The 24,502-nt window shown below is 45.5% G+C and overlaps 1 protein-coding gene across 8 annotated transcripts in view; it reads left to right on the top strand.

Moving 5' to 3' along the window:
• The window catches only part of DGKG (diacylglycerol kinase gamma), a 216,003-nt gene that overhangs the window by 118,488 nt on the left and 73,013 nt on the right, over window positions 1-24,502 (top strand). For all 8 annotated transcript variants that reach the window (XM_067034176.1, XM_059063714.2, XM_067034174.1 and 5 more), the window contains one exon: window positions 1,743-1,807. In XM_067034176.1, the coding sequence (XP_066890277.1) occupies window positions 1,743-1,807 (65 nt within the window). The remainder of the gene's footprint in view (window positions 1-1,742; window positions 1,808-24,502) is intronic.

Below are 24,502 nucleotides of genomic sequence, written 5' to 3'. Positions count from 1 at the left end.
GAAGCTGTGCAGGCTGGATAGGCCCAGAGGACAGAGGCCCCCGCAGGGTGTTGTACCTCTCCCACCGTTGTCCACAGGGGTGCCTAAACTGCAATCTCTTGATGTGTCTTAAACAAAAAACTAACAAAGAAATCAATAACTAGAGCTTAAATGTTAAATTCCCAGTACATTGTTTCAGCAAACAGTGCAACCATAAAATAAGCCCATATCCTTGACTTGCCCTGTCCGCCTTTCAACAGGGGCTGCTAGCTGGGTTTACTTCTCTGCCAAGTGTAAATATTACAAAAGCTCCTCTTTGCCCCCAACTTGCTTCTGGATTTTCTGTCCCCACCCTTAGCCAGTATTTTACTCCCCACACACAGCACATGCTCAAAATAAGCTTCTTCACTGAGCTACACCTCCTGATGTTAAAAAAAATTTTTTTTTCAGAAATTTTCTTTTGTCTAATTTCCATATCAAGAAAAGGAATTAATATGCACTAGCTGAAAATCAGTGTGGAATTTGAGTTTTCTTTTAGCTACACAGTCCAGTAAATGAGTTTCTGTATCTTTTTTTCCCTGCACAAATCTGAATCAGCTCCCTTGTTCTGTCGCCACACCCCCCACCCCCCTCCCACCCTCCCCCACACACACCATTCCTAGCTCAATTAGCCTGTTTATTTCTAAAACCCACCACCTGCCCCCGCCCAGATGTGGTGGGGGGAAGCCTGAGCGGTGAAGGTGGGGCGTAGCACATTCTTTTGCTGGAAAAGGAGCCCATTAACAAGGGCGGAGGACCAAATTTGAGGAAGAAAGATGAGTTCAGTTTTAGGACTGAAATTCAGGTTTGGTTCTAGAGCGATACACTGTGGAGACATCAGCAGCTACACGCTAGTAACAACTATGAGAACTTGAGATGGCCCGTGGCATGGAGTGTAGGCTGCAGAACGGGCTCAGGGCTGTGAAGTTCTGCTCCGAGCATGGAGAGCCCGGAAGCATGGTGACATGAGAACTATCCTAACTGTGAGTTCTGAGGAGCAGGTGGCCAAAGTGCAGCAAAGGAATGTGCTAATAGGAGGAGAGCAAAGTGTCCGCAGAATGTGATAATGAGACTCTTACTGACCTTGGGGAGAGTTGTTTCCCTGGAGTGATCAAGAGGCAGAAGCCAGAAGTTTAAATATATTTTTGATTATCTGCTAAGCCTGTTATCCAATGCTACCAATTCTGTCTACTGATATGGATGATTAAGAGTTAATATATAACAGCATCTACCAACATCAGTTTTCTGGTTTAGAGAGTTATGTAAGATGTTATCACTGGGGGGAGCTGGGTGAAAGGGACACAGGGACTCTCGGTACTATTTTTGCAGCTTCTTATGAATATTCCAGAATACAAAGTGTTTTTTTAAAAAGTGAATAGGGTGAGGCATTTCTAAACACACACTCAGCCCCACGTGGGCTTCTGCGTTCTCGCTGCTCACAGACCCAGACACGCTCCCTGCCCCCAAAGGGCAGCCGCGTCCCCTTTCGCTCTCCCTGAATCCGGGCGGGTAGAGTGAACATTACAGACTCTAACAGAATGGGGGGCACTCACTGGCCCCTAACCTTGGACCTGGTGTCCAGCCTCTGTGGGGGCCTCCCTGGTCTCCCCTGTGAGATCTGGGGGATTTCGGTGAGAGCGTGTGCTCGCTTCCCTTCCTTCCACATTATGCGGGGGTCAGGATCACTAACCAGGGATCTGCTTTCTTTCCCCTTTGCCTTTCAGGATGCTTCCATCGCACACAGATTCCACGTGATGAGAGAGAAACACCCTGAAAAATTCAACAGCAGGTAAGAGGGCCCAGTGGGTGTAGCCGGGGCTGCACCGCCCACCTGCCCTGCCCGCGCGGCCACCGGTCCCAGGCCTCCACCTGCTCTCACCGAAATGTTCTCGGCCCGGCTGCCCAGCGCTTTTCCTGCCACGTTGCCGGAAGGAGGGCTTCCATTTCCAAGAAGAAAGCAATGTCAGAAACCTGCCGCAGTCTGGTGGCCTGTCCTCTCGCAGAGGGTGATGTGCAGAGGGGAGGGCCTGGGGCCAGGAGGGAGGGCGTGGTGCGCCCGCCTTGGGCAGTGGGGGTCTGCGCTTGACTAACTGGATCCCCGTCCTGGGGCGCGCCACTTTCTCAAAACCAACTGCTCCCAGACCCAGCCCCTTGACTTCTCGGGTGAGGGGCTGGCAGGGGGCAGAGGCCTCAGCTTCCCCTCGTCGCAAAGAGGAGGGGGTGGCGGCTTGCGTCCCGGGCCGAGAGGGCCGAGAGGGCGGTGCCTCCGCCTCCGCCTTCCCTGCCGGCAGAGGGCAGCAGAGGGAGGCCCTGCAGAGGCGGGGAGCCCACGCGAGCCCAGCCTCAGCCCGCGCACCTGGGAAGGCAGGCTGTGAGGTCCAAAAACCAAGCAGAAAAGAAAACCAGATCATTTGCAAAGTCAAACCATCCTGCCGGCGGGTGGCATACAGCCACCCTGGGATTGCTCAGTTACCTTTCTCCCTTCCCCCTTGTCCTCTTCTCTGTGGTTAATTTGCATTCTTTCTCTTTCCTTTTTGTTGGACCTTATCTAAGTGACCACTTGATCCCACCCCACCCTCAGAAAGGTGGGGAGGAGAGGGGGTATTAATTTGGGCTCAGTTTAAGTCTAAGAGACTTGACTTTATTTAGCCCACCAAGCGGAAGTCCAGTGTTACCCGCACACGTTCATTTAAAGCCAGGCACTCCCCCAGACCTCCATCATGTTCATCCCTCCTCCTTTCCCCAGACGCTATGGCTGGGAGGTTAACCAAGAATCAGAAAGTCTGTTTCGGGATCAGAAACTGAACGTAATGAAGCTACTCTGACTTCAGGAAAAGTGATCTGTGGAGTCTAATAGTAGCTGAGCTAACCTTATTCAAATGTACTTTCTCTCACACACACCAAGTCAGCTCACAGAACACTATTAACATGTATATTTTCAGCCCCTACTCCTATTATAGTCACAAGCTTACAGATCAACTGATGCTCTTCTCACAATCTTTTTCCCTCTAATATATACACCAAAAAAAATCACTTTAAAAAAATACTTCTCTTCCATCCATTCCAGACTTTTAAGGTCCTCTTTTTACACAGATACCATTATGCATACTCATGCATACGTGCCTGATAAGATGCCAGATGTTTGTGAAATCCATGGGGGTTCTGTTCATTCATTCAATGAATGTATCTTTTGAAAACAGTACCAGGCACTGTTGTATAGGTGTTTTGGATACACGTGTAGAGGGCTCACAGTCCAGGTGTGGAGACAGACTGGAAAGCAGCATTGCAGAGTGATTTGTGTTAAACGATATGAATCAAGGTGACATAAAGCAAGGGCATGGAATTTGATGTGCAGGGTCTTCCAGCTAGAGAGATGCCTGAACCAAGACACAGAAAACACGTAACTACTTTCCAGGTTGACAGAAAGAGGTCAACCCAGCGAGAAGGAACCAAATGTACCAAAAGATCCAAAGGAGTGATGGAAAACAGCCTGCTTGGGCAAGAGCAAGCTATTCATTGTGGTGCGTTGTGTGGTCTCCTTTAGTGGAAAGAAGCAAACACCTCCGCAGTTTGTAGAGAGCAAGGAGGCAGAAGGCGCGAAGAATTTCTCCATACTGCAAAAATCAATAGACAGGTCAACATATGACATAAATAGAGCAGTCATCAATTATCCACATGATTAAGTACAGTCAGAAAGATACCTCTGTAAGAAGAAAAGTTGTAACTGTTCATTTCAACCCAAAGTATGAACAGTTTCACTGTGATCTGAATGACTGCTTTTCCTCCCCACTTCCCAGTTTCCATCAACAAGACTACTCTTTGCAGTTAGGTGTGTATCTTACTCTTCACCTGGTTGAGGTCAAGGTCATGTGGTCACCTAAGGGTGCCAGACACAGGGATTTGCATGTAAATCCATGTGCCTACTAACAAGTGAAGACATAGTGGCATAGAGGTAGGCCCTGTTTCACAAGGTCCCAGAACACTTCCTATTAAGAACTTTGAGTCCATGCTGCTTCTACCCTGCCTGCTTGCTCATGTTGAAAATACCCAGGAATGCCCAGTTTGTCCACTGAGAGGCAGGCAAGCAGCCATGTTTTTCCAGGATTCCTTATTTAGCTTTGGAGATGGTTTTAAATAGGCAGGTGGTTGTTGCCATGGTTACCCCATTACACCAGCAGCTAAATTTAGGAAGGGCCACAAGGGATAGGAAGAAAGCTTGATACGGGGATTTGGAAATGTAAATGATATTATCAAACAAGGTTTCAGTTTTACTCGGCTAAACTTAGGTTTTCCAAAGAGTAGTCACTGCTTGGCCGGATGCCCTTACTGTTAACGCCTGGGATTAGGCCCTCAGGGATAACCCTGAGGTTAAATCTAGGGAGTTGTAACTGTTTTGTTTTGCTTTGTTTTGAACAAGGGAATGTGACTAGTCAGGGCTAGAATTTATCAGGAAACTTGAATCTTTTGCATTGCTCATTCGGTTTTCTGGGCTATTCTGACAAGAATTCTTAACCTAGGTACAAGGGCTACAGGGGCTCTGAAGACACCTTGGAATTGTATATAAGATATTGAGTACATTTTTCTGGAGAGAATGTCCAGAACTATCAGAAGGTTCTTGAAGGGACCCATAACCACTCAAACTGTTAAAAGTAACAGTTCTGAGCCCTCTTTGAGTCCTAAGAGGCATCAAATTATGACTCAACAGTTGGGGTTTCAGGAAATTCTTCCCCCAGTGGCCTCTCGACATAGGTTGTTTGTTGGCAAGGAAGGTGGTTGGTTGCACAAAACTGGTGTTCCCTGTGGAATCGTTTTGTTCATGCAGTAAGAACCAGACCCAAGGATGCTGGATGATGAGCCAGCTGTGATGTCAAGTATTAGAAGACGTTTAATGGCAGGGATAGGGCTATATTGAGTTCATTCTGCTTCCTAAACATTAACAGGCTAATTACTAATTGCTAGCTTAGGAATGTTATGAAATTTATCATCTCATTGTCGGCATAAACAAAAGAGAGATTTAATTCACCTGAGATTATATAATGTATTAGAAGGTATTCTAGGACACAGGGGTAAATAAGACATGGTTCCTGCCTTCAAGGAATTCATAGTCTAGCAAAGAAAAAATAAGCCTCAAATATTTTTTACAAAATGATTTTCACATTCAAAGAGGCTACATGTTGTAGGTCATAGAGTATACAGGAAGCTGTATAGTATAAGACACTTATTAATGGTTGTATCCTAACATCACTTGTAAATGAATTGTTTAGAGTGCAGAAATTGTGTTGTAAGGGAACAAAACTAAGAACTGTTATTTTTTTAGCTCCTACTACATGCCAGATGATAAACTAGTTATTTTAAATACATTAGAATATTTGAATCCCCAAACTGCCCTACAGGGTAAATACTAACATTCCCATTTTACAGATAATGCAACTGAGGCTGGGAGAAACCAAGTCACCCGGCCGAGGTCATACATCTTTTTAAGGAGTGGAGCTGATCTGATTTAAGCTAGCTTCTAATTCTAGAGTTCAAACTCTGTTTTCTGCACTTGCTGTCTTCCATGGATTGCATCAAGCAAACACCAATTGTATATCAAACATTCTGATGGGTACTTTATACATGATCCCACCCAGTGCTTGCAAGGACATGCAAGGGTAAATGCTACTGTCCCCATTTTAGAGATGAAGAAATTGAGGCTGAGGAAGGTAGAGCTATTATCAGTTGGATCCACCTTTATGGATGGTCTCTATGTGGAAATGCTTGCTGAGTTCCAGAGAGGGAGCGCAGCTATCCCACCACTCTTACCTTGTGCGGTGGGACTCTTCTCCCTATCTCAGTGTCCACAGCAAGGAGCACAACTGACTACCTGACTTGTGTGGCCCAGTGCAAAGTGAAGTGTGGGGCACCTTGCTCAAAAATCATTAAGAATTTCAAGTCAGTGACAGCAGAGCATTAAACCAACCACAGGGCCCTGCTCAGTGTGGGTTCCCATACAGCTATACAGATCTCACAGCTATGAACTGGTCTGAGCAAGGAGAGAGGAGATCAAAAAACGAAGACACATTTGCCAAGGTTCACAGAGTGGGGAGTTGGCAATAAAGGTAAAAGAATAGAGGAAAGAGGGTTTCAGTTAGGGGAGGAGGGGGATGGATTATCAGTCCCTCAAACAGGCGGTAGTCAGAATTAGCAGAGGAGCCAGCAGTGTCTTCCAGGTATCCAAGAACCAGTCCCCCACAAAGTTTCTGGACTTACTCTCTGTGAAGCATTTTGTATGTATGGGACAGATACATATAAGCTATCTAATTCCGATGTCACTACCAGTGAGTATCCAGAAAGAGAAGTCTAACTATGGAATTTTTTCACTGTTGCTCAGAAACTCAGAGCACTTGAGGAATGTGGTATTCCAGACCTGCTGAGTGCCATCCACTTGAATATGTCCCTCAGCAGTTTAGGCTGAAGCAAGATATTTCCTGTTAGGTCCTTGAAAGGGACCGAAAACAGAGCTTCATTCCTACCAGAAGCTGACCACCTTTCCCAAAAGCCCTTGAGTAATGAGCGGGCTGTGGAGTGTTCACTTTCTTGGAACCAGGCCTGTGGAGTAGCTGATGAGGGGTTCCCCAGAAGCCCTAATGAAGCCTGAGTCCTTAAGAGGCTGGCAATACATCTTGCAAGTAACTAAGCCCTTAATGGGTATTTATAGAATGAGGCAGCAGTGTATAGTCTAAGTTGGCATCAGAACTTGGCCCTGCCACTTACTAGCTATGTGACCTTGGGCAAGTTACTTAATCTCTTTAATCCTTTGCTTCCTCCTCTGAATCTTACAAGTTTGCTCTAAGTATTTAATGACATGATGTGTAAGTGCATGGCACATAGTAGGTTCTTAGTAAATATTTGTTGTTGCATATTATTGAATGACAAGCACGAGGAAAGCATTGCCTTAAATTTGCCAGTAAGGCATTGACAGTAAAAGGCTTTTCTGGTGGAGTGGCAAGTGGGATTCAGTTATAGAGTCTTTGCTTCATTGACATGGCCCTTGACCTGAAAAGTTGGAGGACAGCTAAAAGTTGGAGGAGACTCCAGCTGTGATACATTGAATCTGTCCAAATTCTCTTAGGGGGTGGGAAGATGGCCCCAATTAGCCAGGATTGGATTGGATTCTACAGACTGGAGCTGTAGAAAAAATTCCTTTCATTGGCTCCATGGGTGTCCAAGAGGCAGAGATTTGGGGGTCTGAAGACCAGGGAGTTTAAGTCCAAATGCCAATTTCAGGCTAGAGGTGGGATTGAGGTAGGTAGGGGTCACAGACACCTGTTGACATTATAACTGGAGGACCAGGGTGGGAGTAAGGGAGTTGCAGGACAGGTGCCATGTGCTCCATGGAAAATCTGGGCTTATCAGCTGGGGCCATGGAGTGCACAGTTGGTCGGTAGGTGGGTGGCCCAGGGCAGTCAGACACTGGAGGTGTGATTCCCCTTCCTTCGCTGATGCTCTCTCTCCCCTCACCCTCTGAGCATCTCTTCTCCCACTTCATTTTTATTTATGGTTTTTTTTGTGGTACGCGGGCCTCTTACTGTTGTGGCCTTTCCATTTGCGGAGCACAGGCTGTGGATGCACAGGCTCAGTGGCCATGGCTCACGGGCCCAGCTGCTCCGCGGCATGTGGGATCTTCCCGGACCGGGGCACGAACCCGTATCCCCTGCATCGGCAGGCAGATTCTCAACTACTGTACCACCAGGGAAGCCCTCTTCCTCCCACTTTAGATGGACACAGAGATGTTCTGTGGGAGGCAAAGTAGAAGCCAGCAAAGCTCAAGCCATACAATTCTGGAAGCAAAAAGGCCTCCTCTCTTGAATACCTGTAGTGTGCTCTGCAATTACAAGCACAAACTGTATCACCATTTACTTAATATATTCTTTTTGTATCTAAAAATGAGACCATTCTAAGCTGTTCTTTCCAGGAGCCCTGTGAGGGAGCCCAGTGTTACGGCCCAGATTTTTTACTTTCCCAAAGCATAAATGTACAACAGCAGCAGATACGTATCTTCATTCTGTGCCTGAATTGGGTTTGCTTCTTCTTATCTAATACTCATCAGCCCAAGAAAGACCTGCCCTAGGTAGGAGTCAGAAGTCCAAACTGTCTGCACCTGCTTGCTTCAGTATATCAAACTATGTTTTTTCAAACATGTAGGACTCAGAAAAGCCCCAAGTGAAGTTGATTATGGCTTTTTCTGTTTTTATTCTTACTCCCGTATGTACTTATAAAGGAAATGCAAACCTTATGCTTTGTGTTCAAGTACCTTCAAGTCTTCAAGTCAGGTCTGACAGAACCACTTACTTAATTAGTTGAATGTTTCTATACTAGCCCACAAAAATGTTTTATCCCCCATCCCTCCTAGAGAGAGATGCAACTAGTGAAATGAATGAAATATGGGTTCGTGTTTTTTTCACCAGTCGTTCATCATTACGCAACTGCTGAAGACCAGGGTTTTTTTGGCTGTCTTACTTGTTTACAGTCAGCCCTTACTTGCAGGAACGAGGAAATAGCAACATAGATCATTTAAAGCTGTGGATGGGGCTTCCCTGGTGGCGCAGTGGTTGAGAGTCCGCCTGCTAATGCAGGGGACGCGGGTTCGTGCCCTGGTCCGGGAAGATCCCACATGTCACAGAGCAGCTGGGCCCATGAGCCATGGCCGATGAGCCTGCGCGTCCGGAGCCTGTGCTCCGCAACAGGAGAGGCCACAACAGTGAGAGGCCCGCGTACCGCAAATAAATAAATAAATAAATAAAGCTGTGGATGGTCAGAGATTTTAGGAGGCTGTTGTTAATCTTTGTGTGCAGGTCTCTGCTCTAAAGATTCACAGTATTTTAAATGATATGAAATCACATGAACTCTTAACATTTCCTTCATTTTCCCCCTGGCTCTCCAGTCCACATTGGAACAGACAGCACAACTTCTCAGACTGGTACACACGAGCAGCCTGTGATATCTCAAGGCTCCTTACAAAGTTGCTTGTTTGCCAGAACAGTTCCTTACTATAGCTTAACAGGCCTTTTCTTCTAGCCCCCGCCAGGCTGGAACACATCCTGCCAGGTATGATTCATGTCAACGAAGAGTGGTATCAGTTTGTGATGATATCAGAAGGAACTTGAAAGCCAGCTTTGTTTTCAAGTCTTTAGGCCAGATATTCCAAAAGTTATCAGTATTTATTTATTGATTGCTCTCTAGAAATATTTCCATCAAAGAGCTCAAGATATAGTATATGATGAAGTTCAGAAGGATTAAGGTCAGCATGATAACCTCATGGAAGAAAATCAAAGTACACAAATTGACAGTAAGGTAGGAACTGGCTAGCTCCTTAAATGGGTGTTGACAGTCTGGATGTTTTCCAGAAGGGAGAGGTCAGGAAAGTGCTGGAATCTGAAACCATGTCTTATAAGGAAGGGCTAAATTGGGGATTGTTTCACCCAAAGAAGAGAAGACTTAGGAAGAAGTGATTGTTGTCCTCAAATATTTTAAAAGTGCTTCTCATAAAGGAGGAATTAGGTTATTTTGAGTGAAAAATCAATGGGAAAAGTGACTGGGTAGACCAACTTGAGCCCCATATAAAGGACATCAGTTCCACCAGTTAAGGCCATCCTCAAGTGCAGGGGGCTAAGGGATAGGGGAACAGGTGTGGTGAGTTTTCACATGTTATGCCCAAGCAGGCGCTGGACAATCATTTTGGAGCTCCAGTGGAGCCAAGCGCCTAGGAGGGCAGGTTCTGTCATCAGACAACCTGGATTCAAATTCTGGAGTTGCACTAACCACTTGTATGTGATCTTGACCAAGCTACTCTTCTAAACTTCTGTCTGCTCACCTGTAAAATTGGAATATAATACTATATTAGTTTCCTATGACTGCTGTAACAGATTACCACAAACTAGTGGTTTAAAACAACACACATTTAGGGCTTCCCTGGTGGCTCAGTGGTTGAGAGTCTGCCAGCCGATGCAGGGGACGTGGGTTCATGCCCCAGTCCGGAGGATCCCACATGCCGCGGAGCAGCTGGGCCCGTGAGCCATGGCCACTGGGCCTGCATGTCCGGAGCCTGTGCTCTGCAACGGGAGAGGCCACGGCAGTGAGAGGCCCGCGTACTGCAAAAAACAAACAAACAAACAAACAAAAAACCCACACATTTATTACATCACAGTTTTGGAGGGCAGAAGTCTGAAATCTATCTCACTGGGCTAAAATCAAGGTCACATCAAGGTAGCATTCCTTTCTGGGAGGCTCTAGGGGAGAATAAATTGCCTTGCCTTTTCCTGCATCTAGAGACTGACTACGTTCCTTGGCTTGTAGCCGCCTTCCATCTTTAAAGCCAACAATGGCCAGTCAAGTCTTTTGCACATTGCATCCCCTCTGACAGTCTCTCTTCTGCCTCCCTCTTCCCCTTAAAGGATTCTTGTGATTACATTGGATTCACTCGGATAACCCAGGATAATCTCACCCCTCAAGGTCAGCTGACTGCCAGTTTAAATTCCAACTGCAACTTCGATTGCCCTTTGCCACTTAGCGTAACATATTCATATCCACAGTTTCCAGGGGTTAGAACGTGGACATCTTCGGGATATTATTCCACCCACCACAAGTGCCTTACCTCGTAGAATTATTTTGAAGAACCAATGAAACTGCATTTAAAATGCTTGTTACAGAAGTTCGGCACATCAATGCCAGCTATTATTATTATTAACATTCTTATTATTACAAAGACAGAACCCACATAGATAATAGTCATGTTAAATGACTCAGAAAAGCCCTTAAAACTCTGAGATTTGGAGATTCTCTAAGAGGGACAGGTAAATATCTATTGGTCATAGGGTAGGAGTCATCAAAAAACATGGCATTTTTTCCATTTATCTTGACAGAGTATCTTCAATAAAATAACAGTACAGGGGCTTCCCTGGTGGCGCAGTGGTTGAGAGTCCGCCTGCCAATGCAGAGGACGCGGGTTCGTGCCCTGGTCCAGGAAAATCCCACATGCCGCGGAGCGGCTGGGCCCGTGAGCCATGGCCGCCGAGCCTGCGCATCCGGAGCCTGTGATCCGCAATGGGAGAGGCCACAATAGCGAGAGGCCCGCGTACGGCAAAAAAAAAAAAAAAAAAAACAAACAGTACCGGTATCATATAATTTAATAATATATTATATAGTATGCTATCATAGTATATTTCAATATCATTATAAATAATTTGTAAAGTTCAGAAAAGTTAAAGGAAAAACCAATCATTCATATTCCCATCACTCAAAAACATAATTTTTGTGCATTCCAGCAGTTTACTTGATATACGTATTTTAAAATAATAATGATAATATGTCCTTATAAAGTTTTATGTACTATTTTTTAAACAAATTTTCCTTATTCAAATAAAGGCTTATTGTAGAAAAATAAATCCTATTGTCCCCCCCCAAAAAAATAAACATTATTAGCATTCTAATGTATTTTCCTTCAGCACTTTGCTGCACAATTTTATTTACTTAAGATCACATGATAATACACTGGGTTAAAACATTATTAACCCAGTAGCACTTACAGGTTATAAAAGAAAAATGATATAAAGGAGCTGATTGGAGTGAGTTTATCTGCAGTGGGAGTTTTATTGTCTTTTCCAATTAAAAATTCCAGTGATTCTGTTCAGTTAATATGAGAGTTGTTGTTTTTTTTTTTTTTGCGGTATGCGGGCCTCTCACTGTTGTGGCCTCTCCCGTTGCGGAGCACAGGCTCCGGACGCGCAGGCCTAGCAGCCATGGCTCACGGGCTTAGTTGCTCCGCGGCATGTGGGATCTTCCCGGACCAGGGCACGAACCCTGTCTCCTGCATCGGCAGGCAGATTCTCAACCACTGCGCCACCAGGGAAGCCCAATATGAGAGTTTTAAAGATGGTATTACTCAAGTCCCTTTGCAAATGAAATAACTACTTGATATGTTATGCAGTTCTACTTTAGTGGAGAGCAAATAAAAAGTTATAATTCTCTTAGTGCAGTTCCTGGTCCTGTGCATAGTTTTGCTATATCTGAAAAAGACCAGTTTGTGTTTTATGTGACCATCAGAGGTAGCAAGAATTGCCATCTGCACTCTGCAGTGGTGTAGTTTTTTAAGCATGCGTGACTATCAGGCTGTATTGAAGTGCTCACGAAGGTGATAAGCCCAATACAATCATACTAACAATAGGAGCCATCATTTATTGAATGCTTTCAAGAGTTTTATGTGTATTATTTTTAACTGGCACAACTCTCCAAGGAGCACATAAATATTATTGCTCCATTCTACAGATGAGAATATTGAGGCTCAGAGAGATTATACAACTTGCTCAAGAACGTACAACTAGGGCTTCCCTGGTGGCTCAGTGGTTGAGAGTCCGCCTGCCGATGCAGGGGACACAGGTTCGTGCCCCGGTCCGGGAAGATCCCACGTGCCGTGGAGCGGCTGGGCCCGTGAGCAATGGCTGCTGAGCCTGCGTATCCGGAGCCTGTGTTCCGCAACGGGAGAGGCCACAGCAGTGAGAGGCCTGCGTACCAAAAAAAAAAAAAAAAAAAAAGAACGTACAACTAATTAGGGGAGTGGCTATTCAAACCTAGTCTGTCTGACTCCACAGCTTCCACTCATCCCACTACACTTCCTGCCTCTGTGAATGCCCGGTTTGGTGCCCCATGACCAAAGACACACTCAGGAAAGAGACAAGAGAAGAGCCGCAGAGACAATTAACAAGGCCCATGAGAAAACTTTTTTAAAAAATCATTTTTCCTGGAGAGGAGAAGCAGAGAATGTATTGGGAATGGGCCTCAAGGGTGTGAAGGATTCACAACAGGAAATAGTGACCACACCTCCTTACTCTTCCTCTCGGCTCAGGAGAGAATGCAAGGGGAAGAATGTACTTCTAAAGTGAAGAATTGCCATTTGGAATGGGAGGAAGAATCTCCTGGCTTGGAGACATATTAAAGGCTAAAATGAGTTATTGAGAGAAGTATTGTGGAATGTCTTGCAAAGATTTCTAAAAACAGAAGACAGCCTCATTCATCTGGGCTGACAAACACATCATCTTCTCTGAGCCCAGGAGTGAGTCATTGTGCTACCAAATGGGAGCCCCTGCTTCCCACCCCACCAATGACCAGGGGTCCCCGAGAGACCTCTCACCCACTTTATTCCTCAGTTCCCACTTGGGCCCCAAGATGACTGCTCCTCAGCATGTCCTCAGCAACCCCTTGGCCCATCCTGAAGCTCTTCCCTCTCAGGCCCACCCTACCTAGAGCAGCTCGTGGCTTTTGTCCCGTTTCTGCCCCCTGAGAATCTGCTGCCACAACCCACGTTCCATTTTATAGAATTTAAACGCACTTGCTTTGCCTTCAGGGCCCTTTATAAAGTTCTCCTTCCCAAACACCAGGCCAGTCTTACTGTTTGCTTGCTCCATTATTCCCACCTTCCCCCCACATGCCCTTAATTTCTCAGTCTAGGATGACATCTTCTTCTGGGACCTAATCATCACCTAGCACTTGTTTCAAAATGCACTCTAAAATATTTTAAAGAGTCCGTCCCTGCCCACCCCCAGCCCTGGCCTCTGCTTTTTCTTAGAATCCATCTACAAGGTTTTTGACACATTTTTTCCTACTTTGATTTTTCCTCTTTGTCTTCTATAAGTCATCATTTTGGCACCAAACTCTCTCTACCTTGTTCACAAGCTTGTTCACTCAGAGCAGGGTCTGAACCCTTTGAGGATCCACTGACTTAAAACCAGAAGGGTGGTGTTGGCACATGCCCTCATTCGGCCAGAACGTATTGAGCATCTATTCTGTTAGCATGATGCTGGGGCCAAGAGGAAAGATGGATTACCACAGGCCCTACTTGCCGAAGTCCGTGGGCCTAGTTGGGAAGATGAGCATATATAGAGGCTCTTAGTAACTGTATTAGTTTCCTAAGGTTGCCGTGACAAATTACCACTAACTGGGTAGCTTAAAACAACAGAAATTTCTGTCTCACAGTTCTGGAGGCTAGAAGTCTGAAATCAAGATGTCGGCAGGGTTGGTTCCTTCCCAGGCTCTGAGGGAGAATCTGTTCCATGCCTCTTCGCTTGCTTCTGGTGGTTGCCAGCAATTCTTGGCATTCCTTGACTTATAGCTACATCACTTCAATCTCTGCCTCTGTCTTCACATGGCTTTCTCCCTCTGTGTTTCTGTGTCTCTCTGTCCAAATTTCCCTCCTCTTACAAGGGCACCAGTCATTGGATTTGGCCCACTCTAATCCAGTATGGCCTCCTCTTAACTTGATGACATCTGCAAAGACCCTATATCCAAATAAGGTCACATGCTGAGGCACTGGGGGTTAGGACTTCAACAGATCTTCTTGGGGAACACAACTTAATTCCCAATACCAGCCCTCCCTCAAACCCTCACAAAGGATGGAAAAACCATATAATATGGTGAGCTTTGTTTTAACAAGGGGACATGAATAATGAGCGGGAGCATCTAACTGAGAAAGTGGGATGAGACTATGGAAAGAAGGTTACGTTTAAGAGTGAGCTTGAGAGAGAATGGGAATTCACAAGCACAGGAACTGGATGTGTGCTAGGAGGAGGGAATCAGGCTGGTCCAAGGGCAGAAGTGTGAGAAGAGGGGAACACAAGAGGAAAGGAGAGTGGCTCTGAGGTGAGGTGGAAGGCGGCTACAGCAGGGTCTCGGTGCTCTGCACAGGAGTTTGCACTTTATCCTGTAGGTGAGCGGTTGGGTGGTGAGGTAGCGAGTCAGCAAGTGCTTTTTGAAAATATCAATGTTGAAAATATCAGTGAAGGAATAAATTATTCTTCCAGGTATTTCCAGAGCCAAAATGTCAGGGTTCCTGAAACACGGGGACCTTTATATACTGAGCCTTGCTGAAGGGTTAGGATAGTGCAGGCTGTTAAATCAGACAGAGACCCAGGGAGAGAGGAGGAGAGGTAACCCCAGGGGGAAATGGAAAGAAAAGGATAGAAATAAGGGGAATCAGCTCTGCTAACCTGGGGGAGTTAGTACATATCAGGGCCAGAAAAACTATGGAAACCAACCAACTTTCATACAAACTCTGAACCTTGATGCATGCTGTGTGCTTGTGGAAGTAGAAATCCATTTTGAAACAAAATCCGTTAAGTCATTCTCTCTTTTCTGCTACCACAATTTCAGATTGTCTCATGCAGAAGTTGACTTAGGTGGCTTTGAAACTTAGCAGAATGTGTTTTTTTGTTTGTTTTTAGCTCCAGAGAAAAGAATATCAGATCTTTTTCACCCTCTATAGTACTTTACTAATTAAAATGTTGGAGAATTACTGTCCTTTTGTATAGGGGCATTTCTGTGATACGGAGTCCATCTTTATATTAAGAGCTGATGTGATTAGCATATTCATTCCAATATATTTTCTTTAAACTCTTCCTACTTGCACATGTTTTATTAAAAGGAGTTTGGAAGAGTAATAGATACTGTCAAGAAAGATTCACTTGATTAATTCCTCATTTAAATCAACATCTGCTAAAGAAAATTTTACTGCATTCATTATTTGGCCAAAGGAAATTCTGAATTCATCTTCTTGCTATACTTATTAGGAAACTCAATAACTCTGTTTAGTGAAGTAAGTGAATTGTCTCTCAAGAAACCCTGAGCAAATGGCTTTACAACTCCATATCTCAGGCTGTGTCACCTTTATGTGAAATGTAGATGCTAATCCCTCACGAGTTAGTCACTTCTCTGATTCTTAATTTTCTGGCGTGTAAATGGAAATTACAATGATTTCACGAGATGCTTATGAGAATTAGAGTAGATAAATAAATGGATTTGAAATGTTTCAGGTGCTAGTATGATGCTATTTGTTATACAGGAATTTTGTCAGGAGAACATGCAGCAGTATATATGTGAGTACACAGCAGAATCTCTCATTTAAATGCATAGTGTTGTGATTCTTACCTGTAATAACAACATATTGAATCTTAGCTTTGGACTGGATTTTAGGTTTTAACCCCCTTCCCAGTATAAGCATCCCTTCTACAAACATCACTCTGAGAGGTCTTCAGAGCTCTACTTTGAAGATTACAGATCTCGACTTTGAAGATTGTAGGAGTGGTGGTGGGGCGTTTAATTTGGTTTTTTTTTTTTTTTCCTTACCACTTCACATCTTACTAAGAAAGCCTTTTCCCGATCTTCTAATGCTCTTCAATGAATGAGGGGCTCTCCTCCTTCCAAGAGTGTTCTTATACCCTCAAGTTGCCAAAGTATCAGGGACTTAACATAATTGCTGAATATTCATGTTTATTGAACCTACACTTAGGTTGAAATTCCTCACTGTCTAGTAACAAGATGTTTTCTATTCTGTTGAATGAAGAGTCCCTTTAATCTTGAAAGTGGACCGTTTTGGAGAGCATTCCAAAGTGCCAATCAAGCCAAGTATCCTACCTTGCCTTTGAACTCAATGAGCTGAAAGTGGGTCAGTAATCTCCAGCTTTGGGTAACCATAGGGCAAGAGGTGGTAGGAATGTCATGGATAAATTAAAACCGCAAACTGTTAGTCTCAGTGAAACTTTTATTGGAGCCGTCAACACAGAGCATTCTAGTTAATCAGGTTCTCCCTTTTGTCTTCTGTCCCACCTCGTCCCTGAACTTGGGTAGGGAGAGGGGTGGAGGCTGCTTATAATCAGGGTTTCTGCAAACGTGTGCAGGGTTGGGGGTGAGGATAATACAACAGGATGCCCTCCAGCTTGAGCCGATGGCCTGGTCATGATTTGTACTTACAATCGTGTTCCCCACCCAGCTGGAGATGAGTGTACTACAGAAAAATTAAATGACCAACAGTAAGTCAATGGGTTAGAAAAGAAGAAGAGATTTGGGGACTGGATAACTTGTCCCTTAATTATCAAGACGTGATAGTATAATGTTAACATTCATAATAACCATCCATGTGTGCAAAGTGGGAAATTCAGGGGCAAGGTAAACATGAACTTAAGCTACTTCTGCAGTAGTTAAAGGACAAGTTCATTACTTGGTGTTCCATGATTGCTGAATAGTTGATAACTTACCAGGTTGTACCTGATTTATAAACATAGAACAACTGAAAAAAATTTTCCCCCGAAAATGTGGGCTTGGGTTGATATTTCATTTCTGTGCACATGATCTTTACAAATACCAACAGCTTCAACTCTTACTCTCCTGCTACTGGTCAGACCTTCAAACCAGACACATATTAGGACTCATAACCAAAGGTACCAGAGCACAGATGGAAAGGATCAGATTGGGAAGGAAGTGGGAGAGACACTTTTTTTTTTTTTTTTTAACATCTTTATTGGAGTATAATTGTTTTACAATAGTGTGTTAGTTTTTCCTTTACAACAAACTGAATCAGTTATACATATACATATGTTCCCATATCTCTTCCCTCTTGCATCACCCTCTCTCCCACCCTCCCTATCCCACCCCTCTAGGTGGTCACAAAGCACAGAGGTGATCTCCCTGTGCTATGCAGCAGCTTCCCACTAGCTATCTAATTTACATTTGATAGTGTATATATGTGGGAGAGACACTTTTGAGGCAGCTTTTAGGAAGATTCCCAGGAGGAAACTACAGAGGTCTATATGAGGGGTCACAAATCCAAACATCAGCAGAGACAGGCAGTTAATGTAAATGAGGGAAGTGGGAGGATATAAGGCTTTAAGGAGTGGTGGTAACTCTGGCAAAGTGGAGAGCATATACCCTGTGTAATGGGAGCAGCCAGTACTCAGCTCTGGTCAATTGTTGCCAGGTTGGAAAGCAACCCAGTATTAACAGATCTGATTTCTCAAGAGAAGCTGGGCTCCAGGTGTTTATGTAAAATATCTTCCAGTTTTAAAAACCACTGTGCAAGTCAAACACCTTTCCAAGCCTCGTAAGATCTGTAGGCCTCCAAGTTGTCACACTGATGCCCAGGAAATATAAACTTAGGGATATGATGGGGGCCAATTACTTTTTTTTTTTTTTTTTGCTCCACCACGGTCACAAATTATTGGTGTTGCAAATGTAAACTGGTCTCCTACCGAAGGAGAGAATGAATAGGCTTGAGGAAACCTAAGAGGTCAGTGTCTCTGCATTGATGAAGGGTTCTTAGGTATCCTAAAAGAAATGATCCAGAAAGAAAAGGCACTCAGAAGGTCAAAGAGAATATAAAGCAGAATCAGAGTCTGATTAATAAGTAGATATAACATAGAAATAAAGAGGGAAGGCCCAATCCCTTTTGGGGAGAAAAAAAATTAAAAGTATGAGATTGTACCCAAAGGAGATAGATTTGGACCTTCTGGAGAAGGGAAAGTAGCACAGCTAACAGGATCATCATGAGGTTTGATGAGCGCCTATGAGAGTCACTGTCAGGTGGTCTTCTTCAAGCAGTTAGCATTGGTTAAAGTGCATTTCACAGTATGTTAAAAGGAGAGGCACAGGAAGACAGTGGAGCTCAATCATGGGAAAATTCAAAGTTAAATCTATTTCTTTTCTGTATAATAATGTAGAGCCTTTTAAGACCATGCAAAAGCAGGATAAATTATTTAGTCTCCCAAATTTAGTTGACCACAGAATCCCCATACCCCAGAGCGTCTTGTGAGACCAATATTTTGCTGAATTCACGTTGGTGAAAACTCCTGCATTAAAGACAAAAAGGAGTAAACATGCTCAAATAACCCATAGACTATTTCTCCCTTCTAGCCATGGGTGTGGGAACAAGTCACTCATCCAGAGGAATCCTGGTTAGTATCTCTGGTGACTCTGGTATCTTGGGTAGGAAACTAAGAGGCGTGGGGCAGAGGTGATGCTCTAGTCTCTTCTTCAGCCATTAGTCAAGATTTTAGAAGAAACAGGCATGCATGTATGGAGAACACGAGCTGCTCTGTAACTGAGCTGAGAACGCCTATTCCTCTGGACCATGGATTTGGATGCTGGAATGACAGGCCCCTTGGCAAGGAATTGGGAGCTTGTCACATAAACCAAGAAAAATATTTTTGGCCGGAGACTTGAAGACCAAACAGGAGAGCTTTAAAATGAGATTTAAAGGGGATACAGTAGAATGTTCAAATGAAACTCTAAAATCACAACCCACAGAGGGGCAGCAGGTGTGAGCTAGAAATAAGAGGCCTGGCAAAGGGGGTGCTAAGCAGTTCTCCGAGGGACTGGCAGCGAGGTCACATCCACAGTGGGGACACGTTTGCCAACTGCACAGTCAGGGGGCAAAGTGAACAGGGGAGACAAGCATGACCTCTGAGACAGCAGAGATGTGGTGGGTAGAACACACAGCCAGAACGCCATGCTAGGTCAGGGTGACAAGTTCACATGATCACAGTCACTGAAATAGGTGTTAGGAGTGTGCACACAAGTAGAAGTCACAAACGTCAGAGTGGAAGCAAAGCCGAGAGCATACGGATGAGATTTTCAAAAGGGCAAAAAAGAAAGGATTTTGCTGGCGGTGTATACTGCAGTCTTCTCAGGCAGAGGGGAGCTCTCACTGATGCTTTCCTATTTAAGATTTTTTCAAAGCAGCACAGGAAGAAGATGGAATAAAGATGGGAAGAGGGTATTTATTCAGGTATCGGCCCCATCAAATGAATTGTTGACTTGCCTTGCTAACAATTTCATGATTTAAAAGGTAGAGGGAACAAGGAGGGAACTGCCTTACTCTGTATTTAATTCTGACCAGGAAGCATCCAACTGGCTCATGGCGTGGAAGGCACAGGAAACTTCGGAGAAAGTAACCAGGTCATCGTGCAGTTTTAGGAAAGCCAAAGGAAGAAATACGATGCATGCTTAAGTCGTGCCCTTTCCTCCCCTTCCTACCTCTTCTGCTTCTTACTTTCCTCTGGCACCTCCAGTCCCAGTCTAATCAGAACTCCGGCCCAGACTTCAGGGTGGCCACCAGGGATTTTAGGGTGGAAGAGTCCCCATGTTTCTTTTCCAGGAAGTTGAGGAAAGCAAATATTCTCCAATCCAAATTCATCAGGAAAGACATGCCGTTTGTATTTCAAGTTGGGACTCAGAATCCAAGAGGCCACAAAGCCAGTTTTATACGTGGCAGTGGAGATCTGTTGCTTCATTATTTGAGTGTATGTCAGAGGACCCACGTATACATTCTCAACGAATATTCCCAACAACCCCTGCAAGGTAGGGAATATCATCCCAATTCAGAGATGAAGAAACTAAGGCAAAGGGACTAAATGAGTTGCCCAAGGCCACAGAGCAAGTAAGTGACTGACCTGGGGCTGGAATCCAGGCCTTTCTGGCTTCTAACCAGGGCTTTTTCAGCTCTACCAAGCTGTCTCCAAAACTAGACATTGGATACCTAACAGGCTAATTGCCTTTGGTAGTTACTCTGAGAACCCAACCTCAACATAACATTGTTTCTATGGGAAAATGTGCTCCGAGTGACAGACAACTGGCTTAAGCATGGAACTTTTGTAACCTGACCTATCACAAATGGGGCAGCGCCTCAAGCTCAGAAAAGCTGGTGGTGGGAGGGAGAGATATTCAGCCAGCACCCCTCAGACACCACGATACCACTCGAGGCCAGCTGCGCATTTGCCAAGAAGCAACAGCCTCAAACGCATCTGCAAAATAACCACATAGCACCCACCACAGAAGACAGGTGTGAGGACCATGTGAGGGGACCCTTTGGCTCCTAAAGCAGCTAGTGCAGGTCCAGCACAAAATAGACACTGGATAAGTGGGGACTGAGGGATTCCCAACAGCTGGGGGTGAGCTGGAGTGGAGGGCATGGAGAGGGAGGGGAAGCTCTGCCGTCTCTCTCAGGGCCCCCCTGGGAATGCTGGTAGGGTGAATTACGGTAGGGTGAGGGTATGGACCTGCTTTGGGGGCTTGCCTCCTGGTCCCCCAGACAGCTCCTCTGTTTCTAACCTTGGTTGGTCAGGACCCAGGAAGTGGTCTTTCTCAGCAAGAGCTTCTGAGGACTTCCTCAGCCTATACCTTCTCCAGGTGTTCAGGGCTATGTTCTAATCAGCCATCCTCCCCACTCGGCCCTAACCGTCCCCTCCTGCCTTCAGATACCAGCTTCCTGGGCTGATGGATGTGTGAGTGCTGGCAAAACATAGCTCAGAATCAAAAAGCTGTACAACAACTAAGCAGTCGTTACAGAACCTTAGAGACCCCACACCCATCTGCCTCTGCCCCTTTCCCTCCGGGAGCAGGATTGCTTTTGGTCCCCATATTCGATTTTGCTGTCTGAGAACTGTGCGATCGAGCTAATTCAGAGCCCTGTAGCCTCAGCCAAATAGGCCTGAAGGGGATTTTCATTCCACAAATAAATCTTCAAAGGGAGAAGGGTTTGCTAAAAACAGCCAAACTCAGTGAGATTTTTATTTTATTTTTATTTTTATTTTGACGTTTTTGGATGGGGGAAGGTAGCTCTTTTCTCTTGGCAAGGATGGATACTGACTGCAAGACACTCTAGACACTCAGGCCCTCAGGAGAGGAAAACCCTAGCTGCCTCATCAGCTGTCTCTCCTGAGGGTCACCCCCAAAGTGGCAGGACCATGTGGTGGCATTCCCATCACTGCGGCGGTTCTCAAGTCAGGCTTCGGAGAGACCCTGGGGCCTCGGAGTATCAGAGGCCGTGAGTGTGCTCGGTACCCGTGAATGGAGAGCCTGAGAGGAGCCTCCCTGTTTGGGCCTGGGTGTGTGCCTGCACACACGTGTGTCCCCGGGCGCTGCACTGGGGGAGGATCCGGTTTCAGACTTTGGCTGGCTTCGTGCTGGAGTCCTGCCCTTAGTAGGAGATACTGTCGGGTGCCGGGCAGAATTCGGGAGCGCCGACCAAAGGAGACTCTGTCCCTAGTCCACGGAAACAAACTGTCTTGTGTGCAAGAGAAGGGTCACTGCTCAGAGGGAGCAGATTCTCTGCAGCTTAGAATTACCCTTGAAGGGGTAGAGAGACTGCTCTGGATGAGGCCAATGGGTTTGGCCCTTTGTTACTTTGGGGCAGGAGTGGAGACCGGAGACCAGTGGGGAGACCCAGACTGCACAGTCTGTGGGGAAGAGCACCACGGGGTCCTGAGCAACTAGCCGGTCAACCTCGAGCTGGAGCTCGTGGCCTTCCCGTGGCCTGAGCAGTAGATGTGATCAAAGCCAGCCCACAGGCAGGCATGAGAATGGCCCGCAGCTTTGCAGTCAGTCACCAGCTCTTGTGGCTTTGGCTGACCTTTCCACTTCTCTCAGATGCCTTTGGGGCATAGCCGGAGGAGGGGCCGGGGGAGTGGAAACGTAAGGAATAAGGATGGGAAGTTGGGAGCTGGGGTTCGAATTCCAGCCACTGCATCCTCGAGGACTGGTCTCAGTTTCCTAATCTGCACCCTGAGAAGGCTGCTATGGTTTAGAAAGGAAGCACCATCCGGTTCTGGTATGGAGTGACGGTTGTGCATGCGCCCAGATACTATCCAATAGTGCACTATTTTTATGTATTCTTCACCACCAGCCCCCCACCATGGGTGCCATACTGAATAAGATTTCTGTCAGCCATAAGGCTGTTCTAAGTAATCATTCATTTTCCATCTTCATGAATCAACAATATCCATTTGCCATTCAGTCAGTTCCTCTGGTTGCCAAGAGTAACTGATGTAATTGATTTTATTCCATTTGACATCACAAAACACTTTAACCCCCTAGTTAGTCTGTGCAGTCTTTGTTATGAGTAAATGCCCAAGTACTATTACATATTACAAAATGTTGACAGCAACTCATGGACTCCTTCCATACTTTGGAATATTCCTTGGAACAGTGATCTCCTGGCTGGGAATCCCTGGACCCCAAAGTTCTCTTAAATGCAAACACTCTGTCATCTGTCATTTTGCAGGTAACTTTTCACACATGAAAATGACTTCAGAAGTGTCTTCATAGGTTATTAAGAGGATTCGATCTATATACTATAAAATACATGCTAGGCGGGTTTCTCCCTCCTTTCTTGGTCTTTTCATTTTCTTTAGACCCTTCTTGAGCTCTCCCCTCTTTCTTGTTTTCCATACCTCTGCCCACCCCCTCCTGGACTCTGGTCTCCAGTCCTCCCGTCCATTCACCACCCTAGATTTTTCTGAGCGCCATGAACACCAGTCTTGTCCCTAGTATGGAAAAAAGCCAGGGAATACCTCGCCCCTTGAGCTGAGCCAAGACAAATCTGTTGGCAGGAACAGCGGGCACAAGAGTCACACTCAGAGAACAGAAACAGCTATTTATAAAGTCTGCTTCCAGGCTGCTGGGGGCTCACTCTCCCTTATACCAAAGGGGTCACCACCTCCTCTTGGAAGAGCCCCTGCCATCCACAGCTCTGTGCCTGCAGGTCACTGAGTGCCATTCCAGTGAACAGCGAGAGCAGGGGACAGCATGCAGGGTGGATTTGGTGTGGTGACAAGCTCTCTGATGGGCCAGGGCAGCTGGGTGTGCAGGTAACACAGATGGCCTCTGCCGCACCTGTGAGGTGACAGTCACTGGTCTCTTACAGGACTGGACATCCTGGCCTTAGAACTAAGCCTACCTATCTTGGCTTTTATTTTTCTTTTTGAAACCTTTGATCTAAACTTTAGTTAACACAATTACTAAACGTCCAAAAGCACTTGGGATTCAAATAATGTAAAATGTTAACAGATAAAGTAGTCTCGGTATTATTACTAACGGTCGTCGTTCAGCTCAAGTTGCATTTGCCCTTCCTGTGTTGCTATCATACCTGTCTGGTCGTGCTAGATTACTATTTTCCTTAATAACCTGGCACCAGTCTACTATCTTTTTTTTTATATATATATAAATTTATTTATTTATTTTGGCTGCATTGGGTCTTCGTTGCTGCCCGCAGGTTTTCTCCAGTCGCGGCGAGCAGGGCTACTCTTTGTTGCGGTGCGCAGTCATCTCATCGTGGTGGCCTCTCTCTTTTTTTTTTTTTTTTTTGCGGTACACAGGCCTCTCCCATTGCGCGGACGTGCAGGCTCAGCGGCCATGGCCCACCGGCCCAGCCGCTCCGCAGCACGTGGGATCCTCCCGGACCAGGGCACAAACCCACGTCCCCTGCATTGGCAGGCGGACTCTCAACCACTGCGCCACCAGGGAAGCCCCAGTCTACTATCTTTAGTAGTCATAGCAATACCACCACCAGTAACCCAGCAAACCCATGGTATTAAGTGAGATCATTTGTTTTTGTTTTTTAGTTGAGATGAACCTTATGAAAATGTATACCTAGTGTACTGAAGTAGCCTGTTGGCTAGGCATAGTTCTCCCTGGATGTGTAGTTTTTGGCCTATACAGTGTTCTTTTAAAGAGTTGAACTCGTTGCCAACTTTAATAATCAGGAGATTTTACATAAAAACACATTTCTGGCATCTTTGTAAAAAATGGCAGCCCTGGCAATGCTTGGGCCCACACTTCTACACGGCACTGGTTGTGGTGCACGTGGGCCCTCCGACCCTTCCCTGTATCCTGTTATCTCAAGCTGTTC

Source organism: Kogia breviceps, chromosome 5, assembly GCF_026419965.1.
Source record: "Kogia breviceps isolate mKogBre1 chromosome 5, mKogBre1 haplotype 1, whole genome shotgun sequence".
Classification (NCBI taxonomy): Eukaryota; Metazoa; Chordata; class Mammalia; order Artiodactyla; family Physeteridae; genus Kogia; species Kogia breviceps.
Note: the sequence above shows the minus strand (reverse complement) of the source record. Positions and strands in the feature narration are given on the sequence as shown.